General features: G+C 47.3%; 1 protein-coding gene across 1 annotated transcript in view; it reads left to right on the top strand.

The window, feature by feature from the left end:
- Positions 1–14770: 14770 nt before the first annotated feature.
- The window catches only part of LAMA5 (laminin subunit alpha 5), an 88679-nt gene continuing 77912 nt past the window's right edge, over positions 14771–25537 (top strand). The window contains exons 1-2 of the mRNA XM_017815289.1: positions 14771–15058; positions 20986–21138. Coding sequence (XP_017670778.1) covers positions 14771–15058; positions 20986–21138 — 441 coding nt within the window. The remainder of the gene's footprint in view (positions 15059–20985; positions 21139–25537) is intronic.

Raw genomic sequence — 25537 nt, 5'->3', positions numbered from 1 at the left:
GGCACAGATGTTTTGTCATGCCAGGAGGTGACTGGGAAAACCACCAGCCATGAAGTATGGAGATCCCTGGAGTGGTGACTGTCTTCATCTCAAAGAGGGGATCTTCTGGTACATTTTGTCTTGAAAACAGTTTATTAGGCGGGGGGAAAGGAGATGCAGGGGCTAGAAATGGCAGTCAGGCAGGCAGGGGAGTGATTTCAGAGGAGAAAAATGCTCATGAACCTCTCTGCTCCTCCCAGGCAAAGAAGCTGCCAGCCTTCATGTGGCATGTCATTTGTCAAGCTGTCACCCGGGGCCCCGTGGGTTCACCCAGGAGGGAGCGTGGGGCACACCTGTAACCTTTGCCTCCAGAGCTGTCTGCGGTTGTCCCCAAGGCTTGTTTCTGACTGCAAAGGCAGCAGTGGGCTCTGGGCGAGGTGGGGAGGGGCTGTGGGTGTTCATACCTGCAGGGGTGGGAGTGGGGAGCGTGCTGAGTGCCCTGGAAAGCCTCAGCTCCTCTTCTGTAGGGCTGTGTTGTAGCTGAAGGTGCACTCTCCCCTTACAGCGAGCAGCAGCACAGCTCATCTCTGCCCCTGTCACTGCAACCCAAACCCACAGAAGATCCATTTTTGGGGAGGGATCCCTACTGCTGGATTTGCTCATGCTATGGGTGGTTAAGAGCTGTTTCTGAAGACTGCTGGTCACCTTTCTGGCATGCAGAGCACCTCCCAGACCCGCAAGCAGACAACTCCTGCCTAAAGGTTGGGGCTTGTTGGGTTCTATTTAGAAGTAACTCTTCCTCTCCCCATCAAAGCTCTGGGTGTGCACATTCAGATTTTCCATTTAGTGCTAGTTTCCAGATGTTATAGGTGCTTAGTCTGTGTGGTTTATCTTGCAGCAAAGCACAAAAGAAGAGCCCCGTGCCCATTCCTGGCTGTGCACAGGCAGGACAGCAGCTATCCCACTCCAGCAGTGGGCTGGGCAGGCTTTGTGTGTGCTGAGGGTATGAGCTGCAGTATGCCAACAGAGACAATATGGAAATGCAAAACACACCTGGTAGGAAAAATGAGTGGGTGCCAGCTTTTTCTGAAGCAATGTGTGAGTATCTGTATCGAGGGAGTGGTCTTGAAACCAGGGTAAAGGCTATCAGGCCGGTAAGTCCCACTCTTCATGGTTATTGTATAATTTATAGGGCACTTCAAAGGTATCAAGGCACTCTGCAAGAAAATACTGGGGGGAAATCCACTCCCCAGGAAGTCTGCACTATGACCTTACAAGCTCTAAATCCCCAGCTCTCCCTTTCTGCTGTAACCTGGAACCCCTTTCTACTCCAAAAAGTCTCCTGAGGTCCCTTTTCCTTCCCTTCCTCAGTTACTTTGTTCTTATTACATGTAAATTTATGGATTAAGGCAGACACTATTCTTCTTGATATTTAAGAAGATGCTGTTGTGCATCGGGGAATCAATTTCATTTATTAGCTACTGAATATTTACAGATATTTTTATTTTTTTAAGATCTTGCTCCTCCTTTGTTGTTATTTTGTTTTGTTTGTCGATGTTTAGTTTTGTAAATATTTTTCTTTTAACCTCTCAGCTCCAAAGGGAAGTGGAATCTGGGTGGCTAAAGTATTTCTGGTATCAGGGCTGTAGCACTTGCTGAAGATCAAAGGAACCTTTTAAAACATCATTGTTGCCATTAAGAGGTGGCAGACGCATCTTAAATAACCAACCTTTTCATCCAAGGAATCCTTGATTGAAACACACTAAATCCAGCAGTGTGGGCTGGACTTCAGCTACATTCTGTTCAATTTGGGCAGCCCAGCTCTTCTCTTGTAGCTGAGCTTTGGCTGCAGTGAGCCCCCAGGGGCTGATCTGACCTTTAGTATGAATTTAGATCGGCGCTGTGACTTCTCTAAATTATGACTGCCAGAGGTCTTGGGGTCACGGTGCTCTATCGTCAGAGCACTCCCAGCTCCCAGCACACTCCTGGCAGTGTGGGAGAAGGGATGTAATTATTCATAGTGATTAAAAAAAAAAGAAAAAAAAGAAAAATGTGGATGTAAACTGGGTGTAAAAATGACAATCTGCTGGGGCGTGTGCTTGTTGTGACTGCTGTGTATTGAGAGATGCTTCTGATGATATAAATGGCACCACCTAAATTACTGGTGTAGGGAAGCAAGTTAGCTCTGCACATGTGCCAGGTGATGTTTCTGCCACCTTATAAATGGTTAAAGTAGAAGAGCTGCTCTCTTTGCTTAGACAAACAGGGTCTCTCTGTGAATAGCTTGCAGCCCCCAGTCATAATCCCTTTCTGGTCTCTTGTTATAAAAATGATAGATGGAATGGAAACTCCATAAAGATTAGTAATCACCAAAAGAGTGGGGGAAAGTATTGGGAAGAGTTATAAGGTTTTTCTGCATTCCTGAGGATTTCTGCAGGGATTCCTTTTCCTTAGTGGAGCTTGTGCTTGGAGGAGCTCTTTTCCTTTCAAACTTGCTGTCTGGAGACAGTGGAGATGTTTGTGGAGGCTTTTCAAGTAGTTCTAAAGAAATCTGGCATGGATTCATTGTAACATCGTGCCTTAATTTCTGCAGTTGTGAAGCAGGGTAACAGGATGTATGTACTTGTCAAAGAATTTGGGGATTTACTGCCAGCTCAGATGGTGCTGGGATGTTCTCGGTGAAGGAGTTCTGACTGTGCAGCATCACTGCTACATGGCAAAACAGCAACTCTGTCATTCTATACATTTCAGCTTATTCATGTGGGTTCCCTTTTTCCTAATCTTTTGCATGCAGGGCAGCACTTTCAAACACAGATATTGATCTTGAGTGTCTGGTGTAGCATGTCTGATTTTCAGAACTTCATAGTTTACCTTAAAATGTAACCCTACAAATGTGGATTGCAAGTCACATCTTTCTTAAAAAAATTCCAAACTCGGTCCTATTTGTGAAATACTCTGGGATTTAAAAATGTGAAGGTGGATCTTCCCAAAAACTGAATAGTTGAAAACTGGGTTATGACAGCTGCAGACTCTGAAAAATCCAGCCCACTGCGAATATGTGTGATTTGCTGAATTTAAAATAAGTTTGTGCTAACTGGTGAGAGCAAGGTAATTTGGAGGAGGGGAAAATGCATTCAAATTAGGCTTTACCCACACCTCTAAGTTAGGATAACGTTGGTCTTGAGATCCATCTGTAACAGTATATTCAGAGGTTCGTGATAGATTGGAGGAGGTTAATGATTGATTAACTGCTACTGCAGTAGTGGTGAAACAGAAGAGCTGAACCTCTGCTGGCTCCTGCTTTGTGCTCCCTGGGTGTAAAACCAGTGAGTTCCATGGGGGTCCTGGATGGATCAGCAGCAGGTGGTCACCACGAGCTGCTCATTTCACAGAGCTGTGTTTTGGGGAGGCTTTGGATGCACTCAACAACAGAGATGTCCCCATCCTTTGGGATGGGATGGGGTGGGGGGTGAAGATCTTAAGTCCAGCTGGTGCAGGTGGTTCAGTGGGTCAAGGAAGATCTGCTGGGAACAAACCCATCAAGCGCTTGTGGTGGTTGCATGTTGTTTCACCTACACTTCTGCTGGGTTTTCCCATGTACCTCCCACCCTCTGCAGGGCCTTTGGACCGTGTTCAGAGCAGCTGTGTCAGGCTGAACAGCTCCAGGGACAAAGTTGGGCTTTCATTAAGTAGGAAGGTGTTTGTGGTATGTTGCCAAGATGGTGTTTTATTGCGAATTATCAATGTAAGCAGCATCAGAGACCACCCAGATCTTTCCCTGAGAACATGGCCGTGCTTCAAAACTCCTGTCAGTGGTACAAGCTGCCTGTCCTCTGCTGATGCCATGTGCTGTGAGGTGAGACATTTTTCCGTTATCCTATGACAGTGTTTTACTTCAACGTGTAGCATCTCATCTGCTGTGTCTGCAGTCCTATTGTACCTACCTTACAGCTGGGAAACCGGGGTGCAGGGGAGCAATTCTGCCAAGACCATGTAGGACACTCATGAAAATCAAGGACTCAATCCAGCAGCCAGATAAGCACTTAAAATATTTTGATTTTTTTTCTCTTTTGCTGCTGATTACTGCAGCTCATTTATCTTTCCTGACTAACTCAGCTATCCCATTGCAAATCTGGATTTGGCTGGAGAGTACTTCAGCAAAACATTTGGGATTTTGCCCTGACAAGATCTGTAAGGCTGGCTGAAACAGCACAACTTATGCACGCTCCAAGAACTGAGAACTGCAAGTGCATTGACCTGTCTGTCTGTCCCACCAAATGGATGGATCACTTTCAGTTCTGACCTAATGACACTCTACTTTGCTATACATCATTGCTCTTAATATTAGGAACTGCTGTCTTAAATTAAATGTCCCTTTCAGTAACTTGTAGTGTGTACCTGTGTTAACAGCCTCGCACAGAAATAGTTGTGCTTCTAGAGGCCTGACTTGTGCAGTCTCACAGGGAGGGCTATTCCTTAAATGGGTTAAGATAGCTTAAAAAAAATAAACTGTAAAAAGATTGTTTACACCCCTTTTTATAGCTAGGTCAGTTCACAGCCTGGTTCCACAAATGGTTCTGTTGGCACAACCAGAAAGGGAAGAAGGGCAAAAACTGATTAGGCCAAGGCTGCTGCCAAAGACAACATGTTGTCAGGCCACAGCCTCGGTCCCTCCTGTGTGGGGAGTAGGTCTCCTCCATTCCCTCCAGCCCTAAACATGATCAACAAATAGCAAAAAAGAATCTGATGCTTCCTCTCCCAAAGCCAGAGAGTGCCTGTAATAATAAGGATGCGATAAACATCCCAAAGCATTTAATCTGCTTTTTCAGTGAGCTGCAGGCCAGGGAACGGCCAGAAAGATGTTAAGAGCAAAAGCAGAATAGATTGTAAACTTTAAAACGCTGTGAAACTCGTGCTGCTGTGTGTGGCAGGCTCACTTTGGAACAAAGCTGGGTTTAGTGCAAGTTCTAGTCGTGGTATCAAGTCAAGGCTTGTCCAGAGAAAGTGTATGTGCCTTTATTAGCATGCAAATCACATACCCTCTTTATTACACTGTCTCTGCATCTCTCCCTCTAGAGTTGTTTAACAGAAGCAGGCAAGAACTAATTAAATTCCTTTATTCCTACCTCATCCTTGAAGTGCAGAGCTCAAGGCAAGAATGCCAATGGGCACACGCCCATACCCTCTGTGCTTCCAGAACGAGCGTGGCATGCCTGACCTCCACCTCATTAGGGAAGGAATAAATCCCCTAGCATGAAGATGAGAATGTCAGGCACTATATGCATAAATCACATAAGGAGTTTCCAAATGGCTTTCATCTTGGGAGTCCTTAAAAGTTCAGAGCTGTGGATCAATCCAGAGTGGATACCTTTCAGCAGTAATTCCACATCTGAAGTACTTTAATAATCTGGCTCCTTTAAATAAGATTCTAAAAGCCCAAGCCAGACGAAATGGTAGTAGACAATCAAGCTAATTACTTTAATTACTATAAAATTATCAGACAGTGTATTTGTAATTTTAATCTCCTAATCCACAAAGTACCTTTTCCCCTTTAGTGTTCCTAAAGAAAGTAAAATAGCTTTTGGTTTCCTTGCCAGCTTTTCAAGGATCTTTGAAAACTGAGGAGAAACCTCCCACAAATAGCCCAGCTGTGGTTATGAGGTTTCATTTTTCTTTATTTAAAATATTATCCTCCATATGAACGCAAAGCATTTAAAAGCAGTAACAGGATCTATCCCTGCAAACCAGCCATTTGAGTTTAAGAAGATTTCTTTGGTTACCTGAACTGTACAAAGGTAATGCACAATATAAACCTTCCTTAAAGTGCTGAGGAAATTGGAGGTTATGGCAAGGGAAGGAAATCTCACGCTGAAAACCAGTAGTCAAAGAATGAACCCCAGGCTACTCTCTGTTATGTTTCCAGCTACCTCATTTGAAGTGTTATGGCTGGAAAACTGCACTCAAAATTTTGCACTGAAGGATCCCAAAGTGCTTCCTCATGGTATAAACAAGGGTTCTTGACCTCCAGGGCTGCAGACATTCTACATACCAGCTCATCTTCTGGGATGATCCAAGATTCTCCAGCGTAGCAGGGCTGTTTGTAGAGAGGCTGTTCCAGCATCCCAGCTGAACCTCCGGAGCTCCCAGTGTGGAGAATCCCTCAGGCTGCCCAGTGATGAGAGCTGGCAATGGCTTTACCACTCACCAGCCCTTGGAGCCGAGTGTAGGGCCCATTGTGTTTCTGACCTGTGTAAATCCTGACACACTGTCAGTTTTTGTGCTTGCTGTTTGACCTCCTGGAAGGCGAACTGGAGAGGCTGGGCAGAATGTGTGGGATTTTACTGAAGTTTATTGGACCTACAGGGTCCAAAGCAGGGCTTAGCTGTTAAATTCATTTTTTACAAATTTAAAAATGTGCCTACACTGGATGGTTGAGCATCTCACAGCTTTTATTGTTATCATACCCCATGGCTGCTACTTCTTTTCAATTTGAGTTGATGAAGAGAGGCAAAGAGAAAGATAAATGATGTGTCCAAGGTCATGCAGGAAAACAGTAGCAAAAGGATTTGAGCCTCAGCCATAGTCTAAGTTCTTGGCTGTGGCACCATCTCTCTGTGTGATGTCTGAAACAGGCTCATTGCTCTTCTATTTTGGAGAAAGCACCAATTTTCCTATTTGCTACCTCTTCCTACTGGAGGGGATTATTTTTAAGCACAAACCAGCAAAGCTATTCCTATTAAGCTACTGTAGGAATAATCTGCATGGAAAAAAAACCTCAGATGCTTTCCCGAATAGGAAGCAATTTAGATTTCAGATTAATGGCTGTGACAATGGAAATATATAAAATCTTTTCCTGATAAGGAGCCCAAACCATGGCTAGTTCTTATCTGTGGTGGACACAGGTGTGAAAACTCACTCGTGCTGCACAGGATGAGCAAACACTAATGAAAGGCACAAATGTCCCTGTTACACAGAGCTCCCAGCCTGCAGTGTCCATTTCTAGGGTGAGTCAGCTGGTGCTGGTGAATGGCTTAGGAGTGGGCAATATGCTTTCCTATATCCCCTGTAAATTGACTCTTAAAACCTGGTTCCCATACAACTTAGTGCAGCACAAAACCAAACCACTGAGTCCTCGGTGCCGGCAGAGACTGTGCTGCTGTGTTCATTTTTTCCTTGCTGTTAAAGAAGCCAATTTTCAGGATCAGGCCATTGAGTCATTCTCTCTGGGACCCATAAATCCTTAGTCCTGACAGTGAAAGGAGCTTCACAAAAGGAAAATTAAGGATTGGAGTGGACAGCTGGGGTGGATGGAGCCAGCACAGGGAGCAAGCCCAAGTTTGGAGCAATGATAGTGCTCTGGGCTGTCAGCTGCAGTTTACAAAGGAACCGCTTAAGTTTCCCCCACTGTCACTGCCCAGTGGGAGGGATGGTGCCAGCCTTCCTGGGGACAGCAGGGCTGCAGTCCAGGGCTTTCTTTGCAGGCACCTGCTCAAACAGAAGAAAATGTCTCTTTTGTGCAAGCCTTAAGCTGTACATGGTCAACAGCACGTACCTGAGCAAGTCAGACTCCACACAGCACGGGGACCCGTGTGCATGCAGAGCCAGGGAACTTGGGAGGGAAGTGAGGGGAGAGAAGGCTTGTTCAGATCTGAATTTTGTGGCAGAGATGCTGGTGAGGTCTGTACATTGAGTGCTTCTTGCTTTGCTTTGCATGAAGACCCTCAGCATTCCCCACGTGTTCCGCTCCCTGATAAGGTTAACGGGATAAAGAAAATGTTACCAAATGCATTTTAACAGATGACTGCAATTAGCACTCAGCTGTTAGGTTGCTGGTTTTTTCTGTCTTAGAAAATGCAGAATGAGAAACCCCAGCTTGAGCTATTGAGAGAGGCAAGATGAAAACGAGGGTTGCAGAGTGAAGCTCCGCAAATTTCTCTTGCACTTGGTCAAACTACAAATAATCAGATTAAGCCATAACTGTGTAAATGGGGCTTGAGTGTGTTTGCTCTGCTGACTTGGTCATGCATTCAGGACGTCCAGAGTGGTGTAACTACAGCCCAGGAGTATTAGTCACGCTGGGAGAACTTCAGTGAATATAAGAGGGCTTCATCTGGGCAGTTACCAAGGCAACTCTTGCTAATATTTCATTACAATGCTTTCGCCCTCTGCAAGTCCCATGGATTAGGACTGGGAATCTCAAAAAGAAGATCTGATTGTCAATATTGTGCTTGGATTGAATGTATCCCAGAGGGGAAAAAAAAAAAAGGTAAAGCATTTCCCATAGGCAGAGCCCACAATGCACAGCTGGAGCTAAACTCCATCTGTCATCCAACACTGCCTTGTGCCCTGAGGAGAATCTTGGGTAGTAACTAATCTCCCTCTTTCCAGCTCTGAAATAAGTGGAAAATGCAGGTATGGACTCATCTGTGTTGAGATGATGCTAAGACACCCTGCAGCAGGGCTGTGCCAGGTTCCATTGAGAGTGGCTGCAGCACAACTTGCACCAGTACAGGCTGGTGCCCTCAAACAGGGCCTTCAAAATGTGCTGCAGATGTGCTTAAATCAAATAGTGCAAACATGAGGGTGTTTGACGTTGATGGTGTGTGCCCTGGATACCAGCTCCTTCCGTTTGTCCTCATTGATCTCTTTTATTCCAGAGGAGTTATCTTCTCCCTCACCTGTTGTTGCCTTTGCCCTGTCTGAAGGGAGAAGAAAACACAAAACTTGTGTGTTGAGACTGGTTTTTATTTTTTATGGCTGGAATGTGTCTCCACTGCTTCATTCAATTTTATGCATTTCTAAATATCAAAGTAAACTGCAGATTGGAGGTAACAGGGAAATTCCACATGTAAATGTTTGTTTTGCTAAGTCCTACAAATCTGTTGGGCTGCTGGCTCTGTGCACCTTCCTCTAACTGTATCTCTTGTTGCTGATTCCTTTGGGGAGCCACAGCCTCTGTGTATTGGACTGGGCAGCCCCTTCCTCTGGAAAAACGCACATGAAAACAAAAGGGCATTTGCTTGTGTGGAATATTGGTTGAGATGCTCCTTCCTCTGGGGCCAGCTTGGCATTTGTAATGTTGCTGTTCCTAATTATGCTTTTCATTAATTAGGTATTATTTCTCATTAATGAAATGAGACTTAATAGGAAAATGGTAATATTACTGTACTGTATGGCAGAGAAGATTAGAAGTGCTACTGTTTTTTTTCCTGCTACCAATAATTTCCACCTAGATTTTTAAAAACTGGATATGATGTGATGTGTGTGGAAGCCAGCAAGGGCCTGTCATTACCCCATGCCTGAAGAATACTTGTGCACATAGCCACAGGGTACAGAAACAAGGCCGGGTGAAGTAATCTGTGGGAGGATGAACTTCCCGGTATTCAAAGAAGCTACAATGACATAGTAGGAAAAGTCCTATTCTCTGAGTCAGGCTTGACTCAGTTTCCCATTTGCAGTGCTGGCTGTGTCCCACCTTTCAGATAAGAAGCAAAAGCACGGTCTGTCTGTGTGTCTCCAGCTTGACCCCGCTGCTGTTTCACACTCGAATGGGTGCGTTAACTCCCATCATTGCACGGGTCTTCATCCCGAGCACATTCACTCATCCCCCTGCTTCCACCCTGGATTCAACTTGACACGGCGGCCTTCGTTCTCCTGCGGTGCTAAACAGCTACCAAGGCTCACCCCAGGAGTAGCTGCACTTTTCTGGTGGGTGAACTGATCTCTATTGACATGTCAGCTCGTTAAATCTGCAGGGCCCTTCTGGCTGAAGGCAGAGCTGTGTGGCAGACATTTAAAGCATGATTTAGTTATTAACATAAAAGCAGCTGTGCTCCTGTTTGAGCTGTGCAAAGAAAAACACGTAGCTAATGATGACCGAGCCTGAAGCGTGCCTAGGAGACAGCACTTGTGTATGTTTTCCATGCACCCCAGAATAATACAGAGTTTAGGCTTTAAAAGAAAGTATTTGGGTCCTTGCCAGGTAGACAGACAGTATGAATGAAACACCTGTTCTGGCTTTGGGAGGGTTTTGCAACCATTTGATTACAGGGAAGGTACAGGCTGACCTTAAAGTGAATTGAATTCTCCGGTGTAGAGTAACATGTCCTGCTACATTATGAAACTTCTTGATCTCTTTGTGAAAATGTCCACAGCAGACAAAACACAGATGTTTGCTGCCTTTTGGTTTTAACTAAAAGGTGCTGCCTGGGCATGGCAAATTGAACAGCTCTGTCTCAAACCAGTCTCTTTCAATTTTGAATAAATGTTAAAAGAGCAACACTATAAAGGAAACAAAGATAAAACACATTAAAGTAATTTTACGAAGAGAGGAGAAATAACTGCTCCTTCCAGATATGTCCTAATTCAGCTCTTTCTAATGCTCATTGGTGCTTGGCAGATTCATGGGGTTGCATTTCCACACAGTGTAGTTCAATTCCAAGATATAAAGGATCCTCTCTTTCCTAGAGTCACTTCCTGTTGCATCACCTTATCAGCCTGGTCAGTTTTGTACAGTTTTAACTATTTCTGTTAGCATGGCAAAACCAGCACCAGGAATACTTTCTTAAGAGCAGAGCTGTGCTGGGTATAACACCATGGGGTAGAAGTTTATGGCTTGTAGCAGACAGCAGATGAGGAGGTGAGATGAGTTTGATCGTCCCCTCTGGCTTTATGCGTTTGTAAGAACCAGTCTGAGAAACCAAGGCAGATCCTGGTCAAATTCCTCATGCCTTCAACAAAACTCTTGAGTCCTTTCCCACTGTAGATTCAAGCTGTTCCCCAGCTCCTCCAATGCAGAAGGGTTTAAAAAGCTGTAATTGAGCTGTCAGTTTGAAGAACAAACGGAGAAAATGTATGTTGGGTCTCTGTGGGTTGTTTGCAGAACTGTCTGTGTGTGCATGTGTGCAGGGGTCTGTGTGAACAGGAGGGGAACTCCTGTCTGTGCCTCTGTGAACTCAGCAAACTCAGTGCAAACCTCACATGGAACCAGCTTATGCCTTTTGTGGGTTTGTTTTCCAGTCTTTTCAGGTAGAGCCTGTGAAGGCTGTAAAATTATAAAGCTGGAGATGTGCTTGAAGGGTATTGATTGCGCTTCTGGCTTGTGTTGGTTCAACTCCAGCTCATGTGGAATTTACTTTTTAGCTTCTAGTAGCTGTTCTTGACACACTTGTGTCAAGACACGACATGCTTATGAAAATGGTGAGCTTGGTATAATTTTCTTGGATCACCACGGAGCAAAGCTCAGGAAACATGTTCCTTCACACAGCTTGCAGCAGGGTAGTAGAAAAGTAATTAAATCTTCCATAAGATAATGTGCTCCTGACCCTATACCATACAAGAACCACATGCTCACTTATTTCTCTTGGCTCAGGCCCTGCTCTTACTGGCAGCTCTGACTGTGGTGGTACCCTGGTAGGAAACATTGCCTGTGAAGGCAACGGGTCTTGTTCCATTGGCCATATGTTGGTTTTCCTGGAGCGAGGAGAACTCCTTTCATTTCTCTATGTAATAGACAATACAGACCCAGAGAATTTATTCACAGCAAGCAGAATGTGTTTGTATCACCACTGAATTACTAGACAGGCCTTGCTTCTGGCTGTGGGATGCTTCCCTGTGCTTCTGCTGTAGGTTAAAAGAAAGACATGTAGAGAGGAAAAAGTCACTTGTAACTTGCAGAATCTTTGTTCAGATTTAGGAACTGGGCTCCCTCATCAAGGTAAGTTGAATTTGTTCTCAGATCTCTTTTAAGCTCTTCCTGTCCCTCCCCACTCCCAAACCCCGCCTGTCACTCTGCAGCTTGCTTGAAGAAAGGGCTTGTGGTTTCTGGTGGCAGCTTCTGGCAAGTTCCTCGTGGTCCTGCAGTTTACAGGGAGGCAAAAGTAAAAACTTTAGTGGAACTCAGCTGCCTTTAAGGGATGCAGATGGATGGCAGCATGGTTTAAATCATGTTGCTACATGTAGGCTCAGAGAAGACTGGAGTAGGAATGCTACAGGCTGGATTTTTTTTCCAGTTCTTTCGGCATTCACTGGTAATGGATTGGATTTAAATGGAAAAGTCTCTTCTGCTTCAACACCTCCTATTTGAGAGCATGTCACTGTGACCAGTACCTTTGTGAAGCCGAGCCAAGAAGTACCATTGCTAGGCTCAAGAAACTAGTATAACTCAAAGAGGGATCAGAGTGGGGAGTAACAGGAATGGCAAATATCCAGGGATGTTGAAATTAATGCTTAGCAAAACTTCTTAGATGGAAGAAAGGCTTCAGTATTCAAGCAAAGTTCTAACTGCATAGATCAGGGGACATCTTTTTTGGGAGTAGAGTATTCCTTGACCATCCGCGGGGGGTTTCACCTGAAATGTTTGCTTCTAGTGACTCTCAGATGAGACATTGGATTAGATGGGACTCATGTCCTCAGCGTGGCTGAACAGAGATCAGGATAGCCATCAGGATAGGAGTTCAAGTTGTTAACCTCAAGTTTTTGGTTAACCTCTAAATCAGATATTTAGCAATGTTAGAAACCCTCTGTCCCTTTCTTTCTGTGCTGGAAAAAGACCCTCAGAATGCTCTTTCTTTAAACCATTTCCATTGCTTCTTGGTAAACTTCAGATCCCCTCAGTTTTAGGTGGCCTAAGTACAATTGCAGTCTTCAAACTGTCTTTGAAAGTAGCTCTGTGGTTGACTAGAGGCAGTTCATACTGCAGAAGGGTCATTTTTTCTGCGTGGTGCTCCTGAGCCTGTGCCACAAACCCACGTGGTAACTGTGATTTCACTTTCCTTAATTGCATTTTGGAGAGGAGATTAATTACGTGCCACCACGTTTACCACTAGAGGGATTATGGATATTATCCTGACCTGAGTCTTTTGCCTTGAAACTCTCGTGGGGGTGGGAGAAAGTTATTTTCTTAATCTGTGCCCTGCTTTCCTTGTTAACTCCTTTTACGTATTCACAGGTGCCATGGGGTGTAAGTAGCTAATTAAATACGGCATTTGATAAAGTCTGAGGAAGTTTTAATTCCTGTCATGTGGAGTATTGGTCTCAGGTACATAAACATGTTAGTTAACCATTACTGCAGAGCACAAGTATTCTCAAAGGTGGCTGTTCCACTTTCCCCAGAGGAACTTACCCATTTTCAAGCACAGTTTAAAGGGCAAAGACTGCCTGCTCTCTTGATAAGAATTTGTTTTTAAAGGTTCTATTTCACTTCTAAAGGATACATTCATCTGAGGAGCGATAAGATCTTGCATTAAGTGGGGAAACCAGGGGAAAGGTCTCCAAAGTGACGGGCAAGCAAGAAGGGGTTAAATGATGTCTGAAAGCCCTTTAGGAAGTCTTTCTAACTGAATGGGCTTGGCGGCTGTGCTTCAGTGCTTCCTCGCCATGTGGAACCGGGCACCTCTCACCGCCCTGCGTTCACAAGTCCTGATGTCATGCTAATGCATCCCAGAGAAACAGCTGGCACTGGATGGCTCCCTGGCTCCTGATGGCATGTGGATCTGCGCTCCTCCACCTCCTGATGCTGAGACCCACCAGCGTTCCCAAGCAGCACCTGGCGGGAGGGCGGAGAGTGTCGGACTGCCTGTTGTGCTATCCCACATATACAGTGCTTCAGATACAGCAAAAAAGATGTTTCAAAGGCCCCTGAAAGTGCTGAAATTAGTGTAATGGCACAGCCTGTTAGATATATGCCATACGTAAATGCAGTCTGTGGAACTACCTATTTGAACTACACACATCACAATACTTTTTTTTTTTTTTAATTATTTGAAAGAACTTTTCCAAGAGGGCTGATTCCTGCTAGGCTGTCCACAGAAAAAAGAAACAAAGAGGATGATGTTTGGCAAGGAGCAAATGCCCAGCAGCAGCCTGTGAAGACCTGGACATGCTTAGGAGCTTGCTTTGCTTCCTGTGGGGTTCAAATACTGCAGCAATCCAACTGTATGGAGTCTAGTCCAGTTCAGGCACAACGTTTTGTGAATATCATTTAATTCTTGGATTTAAAAAAGTCTGTGATTTGATGAGTTAATTTATGTGTTGGTATATATATACAAACGTATATATATATATTTATATATTTATATATATACACATGTTCAGTTTCTTAGCTGTAAAATGTCTTCCCCCCAGCAGTATATAAAGACCTGACAGTGTGTGTGTCCTTGCAAGTCACATCACGGAGGGACTGTTCGTGGACAGATTGGGCAAAGGTTGGATTATCACTGAGCTGCTTTCTTCCCCCTGGTGAGAAGGTAAAGCCATTTCCCGAAAGCCATCCCTTCTGGGGAAAGTGGAAGTAAAATTTTCACTGCCCAAATTTAACGAGAATCCACATCATACCTCGAGGAGAGCCAACTGGAATCGGTGGAGCCTTCCCCTGATTTGTTAATTAGTAATAGAGTGTTTTCCTGTAGATAACCCATCTATCGGTTAATGGAGTTTAACGTACTGAAACACCAGCAGAGCCTCCGGGCAGCGCAGCCCCGCACATACAATGGGCACATTGTTCCCCGGGGGGGATCCTGTCTCCCCTTTATTCGGGAGGTGGGGAATCCCTTCACCCCACTTGGCCGGGCCGGAGCGGGGGGTTCCCGGGGCGAGGCCGGGCTGGCAGCGGGGGATTCCCGGGGGCGGCGAAAGGGTTAATGGGGGCGGCGGGGCCGGGCGGCCCCTCCCCGCCGCCGGGGCTGAAGTAGCGCGGCGGCGGCGCGGCCGCAGAGCCGAGCGAGGCGGCGGGACGGGAGCGCGGAGCCGCTGCCCCTGCCCGGCCCCGCCGCTCGGGCAGCCCCCGGTGAAGATGGCGAGGGCGGCGGAGCGGGGCGGTGCGCGGCCGGGGCTGCTCCTGGTGGTGCTGCTGGCGCTGCCCGCCGCCGCCGCCCGGCCGCCCGCCTCCTTCCCCAGCGATGTGAACGGGCACAGCCTCCACCCGCCCTACTTCAACCTGGCCGAGGGCACCCGCATCTCCGCCACCGCCACCTGCGGCGAGGAGGCGGCGGGCGCCGGCAGCCGCCGTGCCGTGGAGGATCTCTACTGCAAACTGGTGGGGGGCCCGGTGGCCGGGGGGGACCCCAACCAGACCATCCAGGTACGGCCGGTGCGCGGGAATGGCGGGGGGGGAGCGCAGACCGCGCACACGGGCGGATCGCGGAGCGTCGCCGGGGCGGCACAGCCGGGGGGTGCGGAAGGGTCCCAGCCCCGCTTTGTGCTTCCCCCGGCCAGCGCTCCCTCGTCCCACCCGTTTCTTGGGGGCAGAGGCTGCGGTGGGGAATCTCGGGGCCCCACGGCCCCGCTCCGCGCGTGTTTTCCCACGCATCCCTTGTGCAGAGCTGGTCCAGCAGCTGCTGGTGTGTTCGTGCCGGGCCGCTCAGGGAGGGGGCGAAGGGCAGGCAGGGGTGGTCCCAGCGCATCCCCCTGCCCAGGCCTGTCCGCAGCTCCCCGGAACAGCGGGGCAGTGGGACGCACGTGCTCTCTCTCTCTCTCTCCCCCCCAGCCTTGCCAGGAGTTGCTCACATGAAACGCAGCTCGCTGAGTTCCTGGGGCATTATTTTTAAAGTTTGTGGGTTCTTTATGTTTATAAAATCCCGGGAAAACCACCTCTCACATTCCTCCTCTAGTCAGAGAATCGTTATGATAAACGTGATAATATTTACCTTGATGTGTCTTAAACGTGATAATATTTACCTTGATGTGTTTTAACTCCGGGGTTCCCCGTGTGTTCGGTGGGGCGTTGGGATGAGCAGAGGGAAAGTAACGAGGGTGGATTTTACAAGCGAATGTCAGGTGACTTATCTCGGGGGTCCCATTTTGAGCTGCCCAGAGGGAGCTTGCAGCCAGGAATGTAGACGGTAAAAACTGCAGTGCAGCGTAACAGCTATGGCTCTCTTGAAGAGAGGAAAGAGCAGTTGTAAACGGGCTTGTAAAACACTAGTTTTAGTTGCAGGAACTCCAGATCCTGTGCCTCCCCTCAGGGCAGCCCAGGCTGGGAAGAGCAGCTCTGATTTGAAATGCTCTCACAGCCCGGAGCCACCAGCTGCTGCTCACCAGTGTTTTCTGCCTGGTGCTTGTGAGGGTTAAGGTGCCACTTCACCTGTTCCCTGGAGCCCTGGGTTGTCCGTGTTGTAGGTAACAGTAAGGATGAGCAAGGGAAAACTGTCAGTTTCTTGGTCTGAGCCTTTTTTGGCCTCTTGGTTGGGGTGGCTTTGTTGCATAGTTGTCTCTGAAACATTTTTCTCATTCTGGCCACATTCTCCCGAGTTAGTGCTGTACTAGGAATTTTCTGGCTATTGTGTGGTTATGACATGGAACTCTGCTCTCTACATAGTATAAATTATTGAAGATGTTACTGAATGGCAAAAACTTAACTTCGCCTCCTCTTGAGTTTTGCCACCTTCTAAAGTGATCTGTTTCACTTTGGTGCACTGTAGAATAATGTAACTTGAAGAAGCTTTGCTTCAAGTCCTTGTAGCAGGAGGCTTACAGGGACCTAGATGTAGTAATTGTGCCTACAGTGAGGCAAAGGAGCAAGGAAAGATGAAGAAGTTAACTGCTATGTGCACTTGCAAATAAGTTGAATGGTCTGCCAAGTATAACTAGGAGGAATAAGAGTGCTTGGAAAAGCTGGCAAATGTGGGTGTGCATTTATCACTCCACATGTGTCCATCTGTGCTCTGGCCACCCTGCTAGCTCAGCATGACACATAGCTCCGAGGATGCTGGTGACTAAAAGAAACCCTTCAGGCTGTACCAGCTCTAGGGGCAGCCTCATCATTCCCCTGCTGCCAAACACAGCTCCCTGGAGCTGTGGATTTCTGCAGCAGCCCCCTTCCGTCCCCTCTGCAGCTCTGGCACAGGGTGGCTTTGATCTGAGCACCACTTCCCAGGCCAGTGGTCTTCAGTCAGTCTGAAAGCTTTAGAAAAATCCTTTTGTAGTGGCTCCTTTCCATGACCACAGGCAGCACCTAAAAGGGAGGGGAGGGAACAGGAGGCATCAGAGCAGAGGTCAGAGTTCCCAATTCATCCCCTTTAGGGGTTTTGGCACCACCCGGTGACTAAAGCAAGGAGGGAGGTGGGAGGGAAGTGTTCAATTTGAGCAGACTGAAACAACAATAATGAACTCCACATGCATGTCCTCACTGCCCGTGTGTCACAACAGACCAGAGTCCTTCCCTTCTCCCTTCACCTGCTCAGTGCTGCTCGTTTGTGGTGTGGCCATGGCATGAGGGGGTTTGGTCAGGAATTCTGGAACAATGCCTCGGGACCCTCCCAAGACACTTCCACATGCTGTGGTGGTGAAGGGACATTTGCTTGATTAAAGACTTAGAATAAACATTAATACAGTCATCTAATAAATTAGTTCAGTTAGTTCTCTGTTTTCTACTGTTTTAATTTGACGTTGTAGAAAACTTCAGAAAATGGAGTTCACTGACTTTAAGACATGATAGTCTTAAAGTGCGAATAATCATTAAGCTTTCTGAAATAATGGTGCTCTAAAGACACTTGCAGTGGTTTTGGCACAGCTTATGGGAAGGCTGTAAACCTTTTCAAGGAGTTTCCTTTGCTTTATTCAGGGGTTTTTGGCAGAAGAGAGCATTTCCAACTGTGGGGGGCTTTTCAGTCTGGAAGGATGTGATGCACAGCAGTGCTGAGGTGTGCTGAAAGGGACTTGCCATGGAGGTTTGCTTCCCTTGTCCAACTCACTCTTCAGCATGGGCGATCCTGCCTTAATGATCATGTCTTGAAGATGAGGCAAAAGAGAGGTCATAGGTTTCTTTTTTTCTGATTGAGCTTTGCTGCAGATGTTTGTAGCTGTCTTCGAAGACAGACAACTCTGCAAAGGCATAGCAGTGTGCTCATGTTCCCCATCCCACCCTTCTGCCTAGGGGGCTGTTCCAGCAGGGATTGTATATTGTGCTTGGATGAGGCAGGGTTGTAGACGATTATTTAAGGAGATTAGGAGTATAACAGTAAGACAAGTTACTAGCATTAATTGAAGGAATTCTAGACCTCAGAATTTAAGAACAGAAAACAAACTTCACTGTTTTCAAGTCAGTGCAACTTTTGCCTTCCTCTAAAGCCTGTCTTCACACACACCCTGTGTTCCAAGCACTGGTTTGCACAGTGAATGGTGGTGCTGAGCTGTATGTGTGCATTGACCAGAGGTCTGGTCCTCTCGCTCTTCCAGGTGTCACTAACAGTTGAGATCTGAAGCTATTTCATACCTGAGCATCTATGAATTTAGTGACATTCTCTTTTGATATCCTGCAGTAGTCAGTGACCATTTGTCCTGGTGCTTTGTAATCCCAGACCATGTCTGTCCCGTGTGGCACTGGGAATCCGGCTCAGCCCAGGGCTCTCCATGCTCCAGGTGACAATTGATGCTGTACCTCTCTATCCGTGTCTCTTTTGTATTTACATGTGCGATAGAGTTGGACTTCAGGGGTTTAACTGTGGCTGAAAATGAAAGTTTTTAGAACAAGGTGCTGTTGCTCACAGAAAAAAACACCTGGTGAGACAGCACTGCTTAACTTTGCCTGAGCAGCTGATCTGCAAGGACAGCCCTGGTAGCAGCAAGCGTGCATTTTACTTGTCTGAAACAGTACTTTTTACCCCCCATTTCCTGCCCTTTTTACCTCATCCCCAGCAGCTCAGGCTGCCCCATGCTCCCTGTGGTTTTCTGATAAATCAGGTGAGGAGAGCTGATGTTGGGTCATGGCAGGGCCAGATAAACTGGGACAAAGCCACCTATTTTCCCCAAGGCGAGTGTTGCCAGTGGGGTGCCTGGCTAGTCTTCATGCTCAGGGGAAACTTCAAAGTTCCCACTGACTTGAGTAGGAACAGGACTGGGCCTTGCAGGTCTCTGTAAGCTGCCCTCCATTCAAACCTCTTCCTTATCTCTCTCTTTGCAGTTTGCTCTGATAGTGGCAGTTTTATGTTCTCTAAGCTGCCCTGCAACTTCTTGCATTGCTTTCTTTTTGCAAAGTTTTTTCTTTGGTGGACCTTAGCGGTGTCCACACCTCTTCTGCTCTGGCAACCTGCTGTCTTCGCTAAGCCTGCTGCTCACAATTGCTTTTTTAATTAAAGTCCTCTGCTGATGTCAGAACTCCCCTGTTGAGAACCTGACGCACTGCGCGGGAGCCTGAGTTTCTCTAAAATACAAATAGCTGGAAATGATTCTCACCAGCTTTAGGTCTGGCTCTAATGAAACAACTAATGAGCAACTGGTGCATCAAAGAGGCTAATCACGCTTTTAACAGCGAACTTGGTTCAGCTGTTGATGTGTTTCCAGCCCAGGCTGCACAGCAGTGGGGAGGGACAACAGCAGCATTACAAATGTGGAGCAGCTGATCCTAATTTTTAGTCCCCTCTAATTTAACTTGAGTTGACTGTCTTCAGTCGATGTGAACTTTGGGTCCAAAATGGTTTTTACATCTGTAGCAAGAATTTAAACTATGAGAACACTTTATTTTTGTTATTTATCCCCATTTTGTAACCTTGCCTCACTCCCCCCCCTCCCAGTGTTGTGCATTGTGCAGCAGAAATTTCCACACAACCTGTTGCACCGGTTCCCGTTAAAGGTTTGAGCTGAAGAGTTGGGTCAGTTTTATCTGGTCTGCTCTCCCTCCTGGCTCAAAGCATGTTCAAACGAGCCTTGTCCTGACCTCTCTGTACAGCGGGTGCTCTGTACAGTGGGTGTCAGGGTTACCTGGGTGGTTTTAGCTTCCTTTTTCTTTGGCCTTGTGCTTGCCCAGTCTGCTATTTTCATATCTCCAGAACACTTAATGAAAATGTGTTCTTGTTCAGGACAATTTGTGTTGCATAATTGCCTGCAAATAACATAGGGCATGGCTGTGGGGAAGAATGCTGTGAAATCTGTTTCCTTTGCACGGAGATTCCTCCAGAGTTTGGAGCATCTGGAAAATCACACGCTCTGCGGTGGCTCTGTCTTGCCTCAGCCCTTGTAGGGGTGCAGATGCAGTGAACAGGAAGGGGATTGCCTGTCTTGAGATCTTGTACCTGGTGTAATATTAACGCTGGCTGCAGCTGGGACAGGCAAGGGCAGCATTCCTGCCTGGGGATAACTGCGCCTTTAAAAGGAAAACTGCCCGTAACAGAGTCCCCTTCTAGGCTGTTGTAGCAGCAATTCAAGCACAGAACAGTGGCTCCACAAAAGAAATAACTTGCCAATTTTCAGGGCTATTTGCAGGTTTTTTTGAGAGTGGGTCAGATTCATTTGTCCCTTAATGGGAAAGAAAGAATTGCCCCTAACAGCTCAGGTCTTTTGTCTGGTCGTACTGTTAAAGTTGCAGGGCTGTTTTCTCTGGCAGCGTGTCCATGGAGCTGACACAACCACCCGCACCACAAAGGCAAGGCAGAGAAGTGATGGCAGTGAGGTGCCTGGCCAGCTGACAGCTGGGGCTGTCCCCTTCTGGCCTTGCATTGCAGCATCATCAGCAAAAGGAACTCTGCTGTGAGACTATTAAGCTTGAAAATGTAGCTGAAAGGACTATATTGTGAAATGAATAGGTGGACAAGAAACAGATTGCAGGGAATTGGGCAGAGGAACTGCCAGTCTGAGTCTGTAGAAGTGACTGAATGATCTGGGTCAGGATCTCTGGGCATCAGCAGGGGTGTGAATGGCAACCTCAGCAGAGGAGCTGGTGGCCATGGAGCTTGAGCTACTGTTCTCTACTGTGGTGTGGCTTCTCCCTCTGCATCTGGTAACGAGTTCTTTGTGTCCAGGTTCCTTTGCCAGCACTCCATGCATATCTGCAATATAGAAGGGATGCTGCTTAGAGCAGCCAAAATTCTACACTGGGTGGTTGAGGGGGTTTTTGAGCCTTTTTGTGTTCCTTTTTCCATTCATGCTTCAAATCAGTGCAAACAAAAAGTTTATATATAGATTTGCATCAGTAGGCTTACACCCTGTATTTTCTGAATTGCTGTGATACCTGTCTTGCTTTGTATCATGTTTTTCTGGCTGGGATTTAAGTGTTGGTTTTGTACTTTCCAACAGGGCCAGTACTGCGACATCTGCTCCTCTGCAAACAGCAACAAGGCCCACCCCATCACAAATGCCATTGATGGGACGGAGCGCTGGTGGCAGAGCCCCCCTCTTTCCCGGGGGCTGGAGTTCAACCAGGTCAACGTCACTTTGGACCTTGGACAGGTAACCCAATTCCCTTCTTCGTTATGTTGTAGGTGGTGCTGGTGAGGACCTGCTGCTGTGCTTTTAAAATCCTTTAGTAGACCTCTGTGGAAGTGTGGAACAAAACCCACTCATTTAGTAACGTGGCATGAGGTTCTGGTTAAAATATGGAAGGGAAAACCTTTTGCCCGTTTGTGGTATTAACTATATTAATATAGTTATAACAAATTGTGTGTTATTTATTGTTACTATTTAGATTCTCCCTCGAAGTTGAGTCACTCGTGGAAACCCACCACATTTTGTAGGTGCCATTTCCCCTTAGAGGGTACCTGCCTCTTGAAGGGGGACAGTTAGCAAGGCTTCACCCCAAAATTGGAAAATATAGCCCTGAGAAATTCAAGGTTGCTCTCTAAAACTTTTAGCTGGTGCATTTAAAACTTTAAAAACAGTGAGTCCGTGCTGAAGATCTTCCTATAAAAGACAAAGGATGACAATGGATGTTTGGTCTCTAATGCTGGCAAGTCAAAGGGAATTACCATTGTAATAGCAGGGCTGCCAGCCCCCACTGCCTCCTCGGCTGCTCCTATTCATCCACAGAGCTGTCCCTCTGGAAATGGAGTGTTCTCTCAGTTTTTCCTCAGCTTAGAGGGAAGCAGCAGAAAAGATGCCCTGGCTGGAGTGCAAAGGCAGGAATGCATTGTAAGCCAGAGATCTGAAGAGCTGAGGGATGTGGGTCTGCTTTCTGGTATGGAGCCACTACTCTGGCTGTTGGATGGGGGAACTCCTCAGTCCTTGGCCAGGACAGGGAGGGTGTGAGACACCCCTTCTGCAATGCTGAACAGTCCCAGCTGCTCCCTGGCAGCCTTAACCCTTGTGTTTCAGCATTTGTGGCATTTGCTCCATAGTTTGTAAGACTTTAGCAGACACACACTGAAGGGCCTCCACGAACAGGTAGGGATGGGCTCTCACCTCCTCTGCTGTGCTTCCCCAAGCTCTGCTACAAACCACATTTGGGTTCTCCTTGACTGGAAGGTCCATGGGATGGGGCAGTTGTGGAGCTGTGGGCAGCTCACCTCTTGCACAGGAAACCTGGCTGCTGTGATTGCTCAGCAGCCTTTCAGGGGCTGAGTCACTGCCCCTGTGGGAGGTTGCACTGTTTGCAGGGATTTCGAGCCTTGTCAGATGCTGAAGCTTTGCACTGGCCTTGCAGGTGGCTTTTTCATCCTCTGGTGGAGTAAAGGCTCATTTGTCATTGTGGTTTGTCAGGTGTCTGACTCCAGATTTACAGCCATGGATACCTGGGCTGTATTGATGAGGACACCCTTCTGTTAGATGCCTCCAACACAGACTGTAGTCCCCAGGATTGTCTCTGCCCTATAGCACTCATTTGGAGTCTCCCAAAGACCCTGCACAAATTTGTTCTCTCCCACAAGTGCCAGCTGTCCAAAGCTGTGCTGTGCACAGCACCAGTGAAATATCTGCTAGCGCCTGGGGCACACCAGGCATCACACAATAGCTGTGTGGGCAAAGCCTCCCGGGGCTGCACACGCTGTGCTGAGCCCTCACCAGCGTGGGTGGCATCTGCTGTGTCTCTTAGAAACATCCCAGCTGGCAGGGATGTGCTGCTGAGTGGGTTGCTTTGCTCTCCCCCTCTGTCCAAGGGCCAGCCTGCAATGTGCCTTTCTGGAGAGGGATTTTCAAGGACCAGCTTTCCCTGGGAGCTTCTCCTCCTCTTTGTCGTTCTCTGTGGCAACTTTCTGGCTTTAGGCCAGAGCTAACCCAGCTGTGCTGTTTCCTGCAAGCTGCTGCATTTGGCTCACCTGGGCGTTTGTGGCCTTCAGAGCTGCTGTGCTGGGAGCCAGAGCCTGGAATAATGTGGAGGGGCTGCAGTACTGTTAAAATGGAGCTGAACACCTCCCTCCTCTCCTGAGTCTATTTGCCCTTGGTACCCAGGGAGGTGGGATTGCATGATCCTTTCTGCAGGATTGGTACCAGAATTTGCACATGGTGCTGCAGACAGATGCTTTACCTGGTGTGGATTTTCTCTGGGCTCACAGACCCTCTGCCACCAATGCAACACATCATACCCAGCTGGTCTCAACAGCTGGGCAAACCAAAGGCTCCAGCCCATTTTTAGTGGATTCCCCTTTATATGTGCCCTTATTGCATGTAATTGCTGTAATAACCTGTTTATGCTCCTGGTGAGAGTCAGGTCTTTGCTTTTCCCTCCTTTGTTTTGGTAGGTCAGGCAATAGAAACAAGATGAAATGTTACAGAATCTCTGATTTCCTCCTTTTGAAGTTGAGTCTGGTTGAAAGGATGGAAGAGAGAAAGAGGAATTCTTGGGAGCCAGCAGGGTGAGCACAGGATCAGGCCAGCATACCTGGCAGCCAGGCTTTAGAAATTCCTTGGATACCTGTGAAACAGCACAGGTAACAACACCCTCAAAGGCACATCTGAGAGCAGGGCTTTATTTTGGCTGGCAAACAAGGCCTCTCCTTGCTTCGTGTATCCCTCTAGGGAGCTCTTGGACCAATTAAGATTTAATTTAAGGGACTGATGGCCACTAAAAGCCTTTATCCCTCTCGGGAGTCATGAGTGCCTGGAGTGCTGGAGCTGATGGCATGGGGGCACAGCAGGGGCTGGCACAGGGTTTATGGTGTCAGCCCCTTCCTTTGCTGCTGTGCTTCCCTGCTGGCTTTGACCCTCTCGAGCCAGAAGTGCTTAATTACCCGTTGGAATCGGGTTTCTCCAGCATTTGGCGAGGCTGTGGCAACTGAGAGAGGGGCAGTTAATTAAGCAGCCTGTTGGTCTTTGCTTTTCCTAGCTGGGAGCTTGCTCTCCTCACAGGGATGTTAAAATCCTATGGGAAGGAGAGAAGGAGGAATATTCACAGCCAGCAAATAAGTTAAAGAATGGCTTGGGCTGGCCACCCAGCTGGTGTGAGGATATTAAACACTCGCCTCACGTCATCTTAGTGCCAGCAGTGGCCTAATCTTAATGGCTTCATCAGCAAGGCAGATCAGAGCTCCCACAACGGTTTGGGAAGAGGCTGTGTCCGATTATCTGCTGGGGAGGTTGGATTGGAACTGCTCCTGCTGGTGCTGTGTCTGTTCCTCCCTCCATGAGGATGAGTGATTTTTCTTCTTGGATTTTATTTCTTGTGGGGGAAAGGCTAGAAAAGGAAGAAAATTCACTTGAGGGTTCCCAGGTCAGACCCAGGTCTGAGGACCAGAAATATGGCAAACAGCTCCAGGGAGGAAAGTTAAATAGATTTTAGGAGCTGCTGAAGAGAGGAGTATGAAGAAGGTGTTGGTTTTTTTTTTTTTTTATATTGCTTTTAATCATGATCTTGTGCTTAAAGAGTTAGTATATTTAGGATGAATGGCTGGGCAGCTGCTTGGATTTGTTGTAAAATACATCATGGCACCAAGAATGAAGCACAACTCAGGTCTTGCAGGGCGGAAGAATTGACTTTGCTGTGTTGGGAGGACACTGGACAATCTGGACTTCGAGTCCCAAACCTGGCTGTCCTACCTGGCTTGGAGGGAAGAGGTCCATGGTGTTATGGAGGCTCTTCAGCCTGCCCCACTGCTGCTCAGCTCCAAGCCATTTCCTCTCCTGCCTGGAGGCTCCAGACCAGCTGGAAATGGGGAAGTGCCTCTGCTGCAGAGGGGCTGTGCAGAGGGCAGAGAGACAGGAGACCATGACTCACTGCCACCATGGGAATTGTGCCCTCTGATCCTGCAGTGATTAAGTGCCACAGTGGGTGGAGGGGAGGAAAGGGTGTGATGGAAGATTCTTTTTGTTGGGTTTTTTTTTTTTTTTTTTACAAGAAGGTCATTTGAGTCAGAGCTGACAAAAATCAGGAGGTTTAAAGAAATATGAATGGCTGGCTTTTTGCCAGGGCCCGACATCTTCCTTGCATGAAGGTGAACCCAGGCCAGCCCTTCCCAGAGATGTTTATGGATAGTTGGTGCTTTATGATAAACTCTGTGGGGAGGAATGCTTGCAGTCATGCAAGAGCAGGAGCTTCGTGCCAGTGCTTGCTTGAGGTTAATTACTGCAGTGAGAAGGTGGCTGGATTCATCCCCCATCTCCCCCCGCATTGTCTGCTGGCCCTGGTGACACTGGAGAACAGACTTTCAGACTGAAGCTTTGCAGGGAGTTTTGATTTACACCCCAAAGGTATTTAATCCAGCAGTGCCTCATGGAGGGCACACAGCCTCCCCTACACACCCGTGACTGGCAAGAAACACCATTCACCTCTGCTGCTGAGGAGAGAAGAGAAGCCTCCTTCTTTGGAGAGATACAGAGTGTTACTGCTTAAAATGCAGCTCCCTTTGGGGTTAAAAAGAGAAAAATAAAGTTTTTCATGGTAACTCATGAAGATGGAAATGAAATTAAAGGGATTGTGAGC

Source organism: Lepidothrix coronata, unplaced genomic scaffold, assembly GCF_001604755.1.
Source record: "Lepidothrix coronata isolate B3197 unplaced genomic scaffold, Lepidothrix_coronata-1.0 Scaffold49, whole genome shotgun sequence".
Taxonomy (NCBI): Eukaryota; Metazoa; Chordata; class Aves; order Passeriformes; family Pipridae; genus Lepidothrix; species Lepidothrix coronata.
Note: the sequence above shows the minus strand (reverse complement) of the source record. Positions and strands in the feature narration are given on the sequence as shown.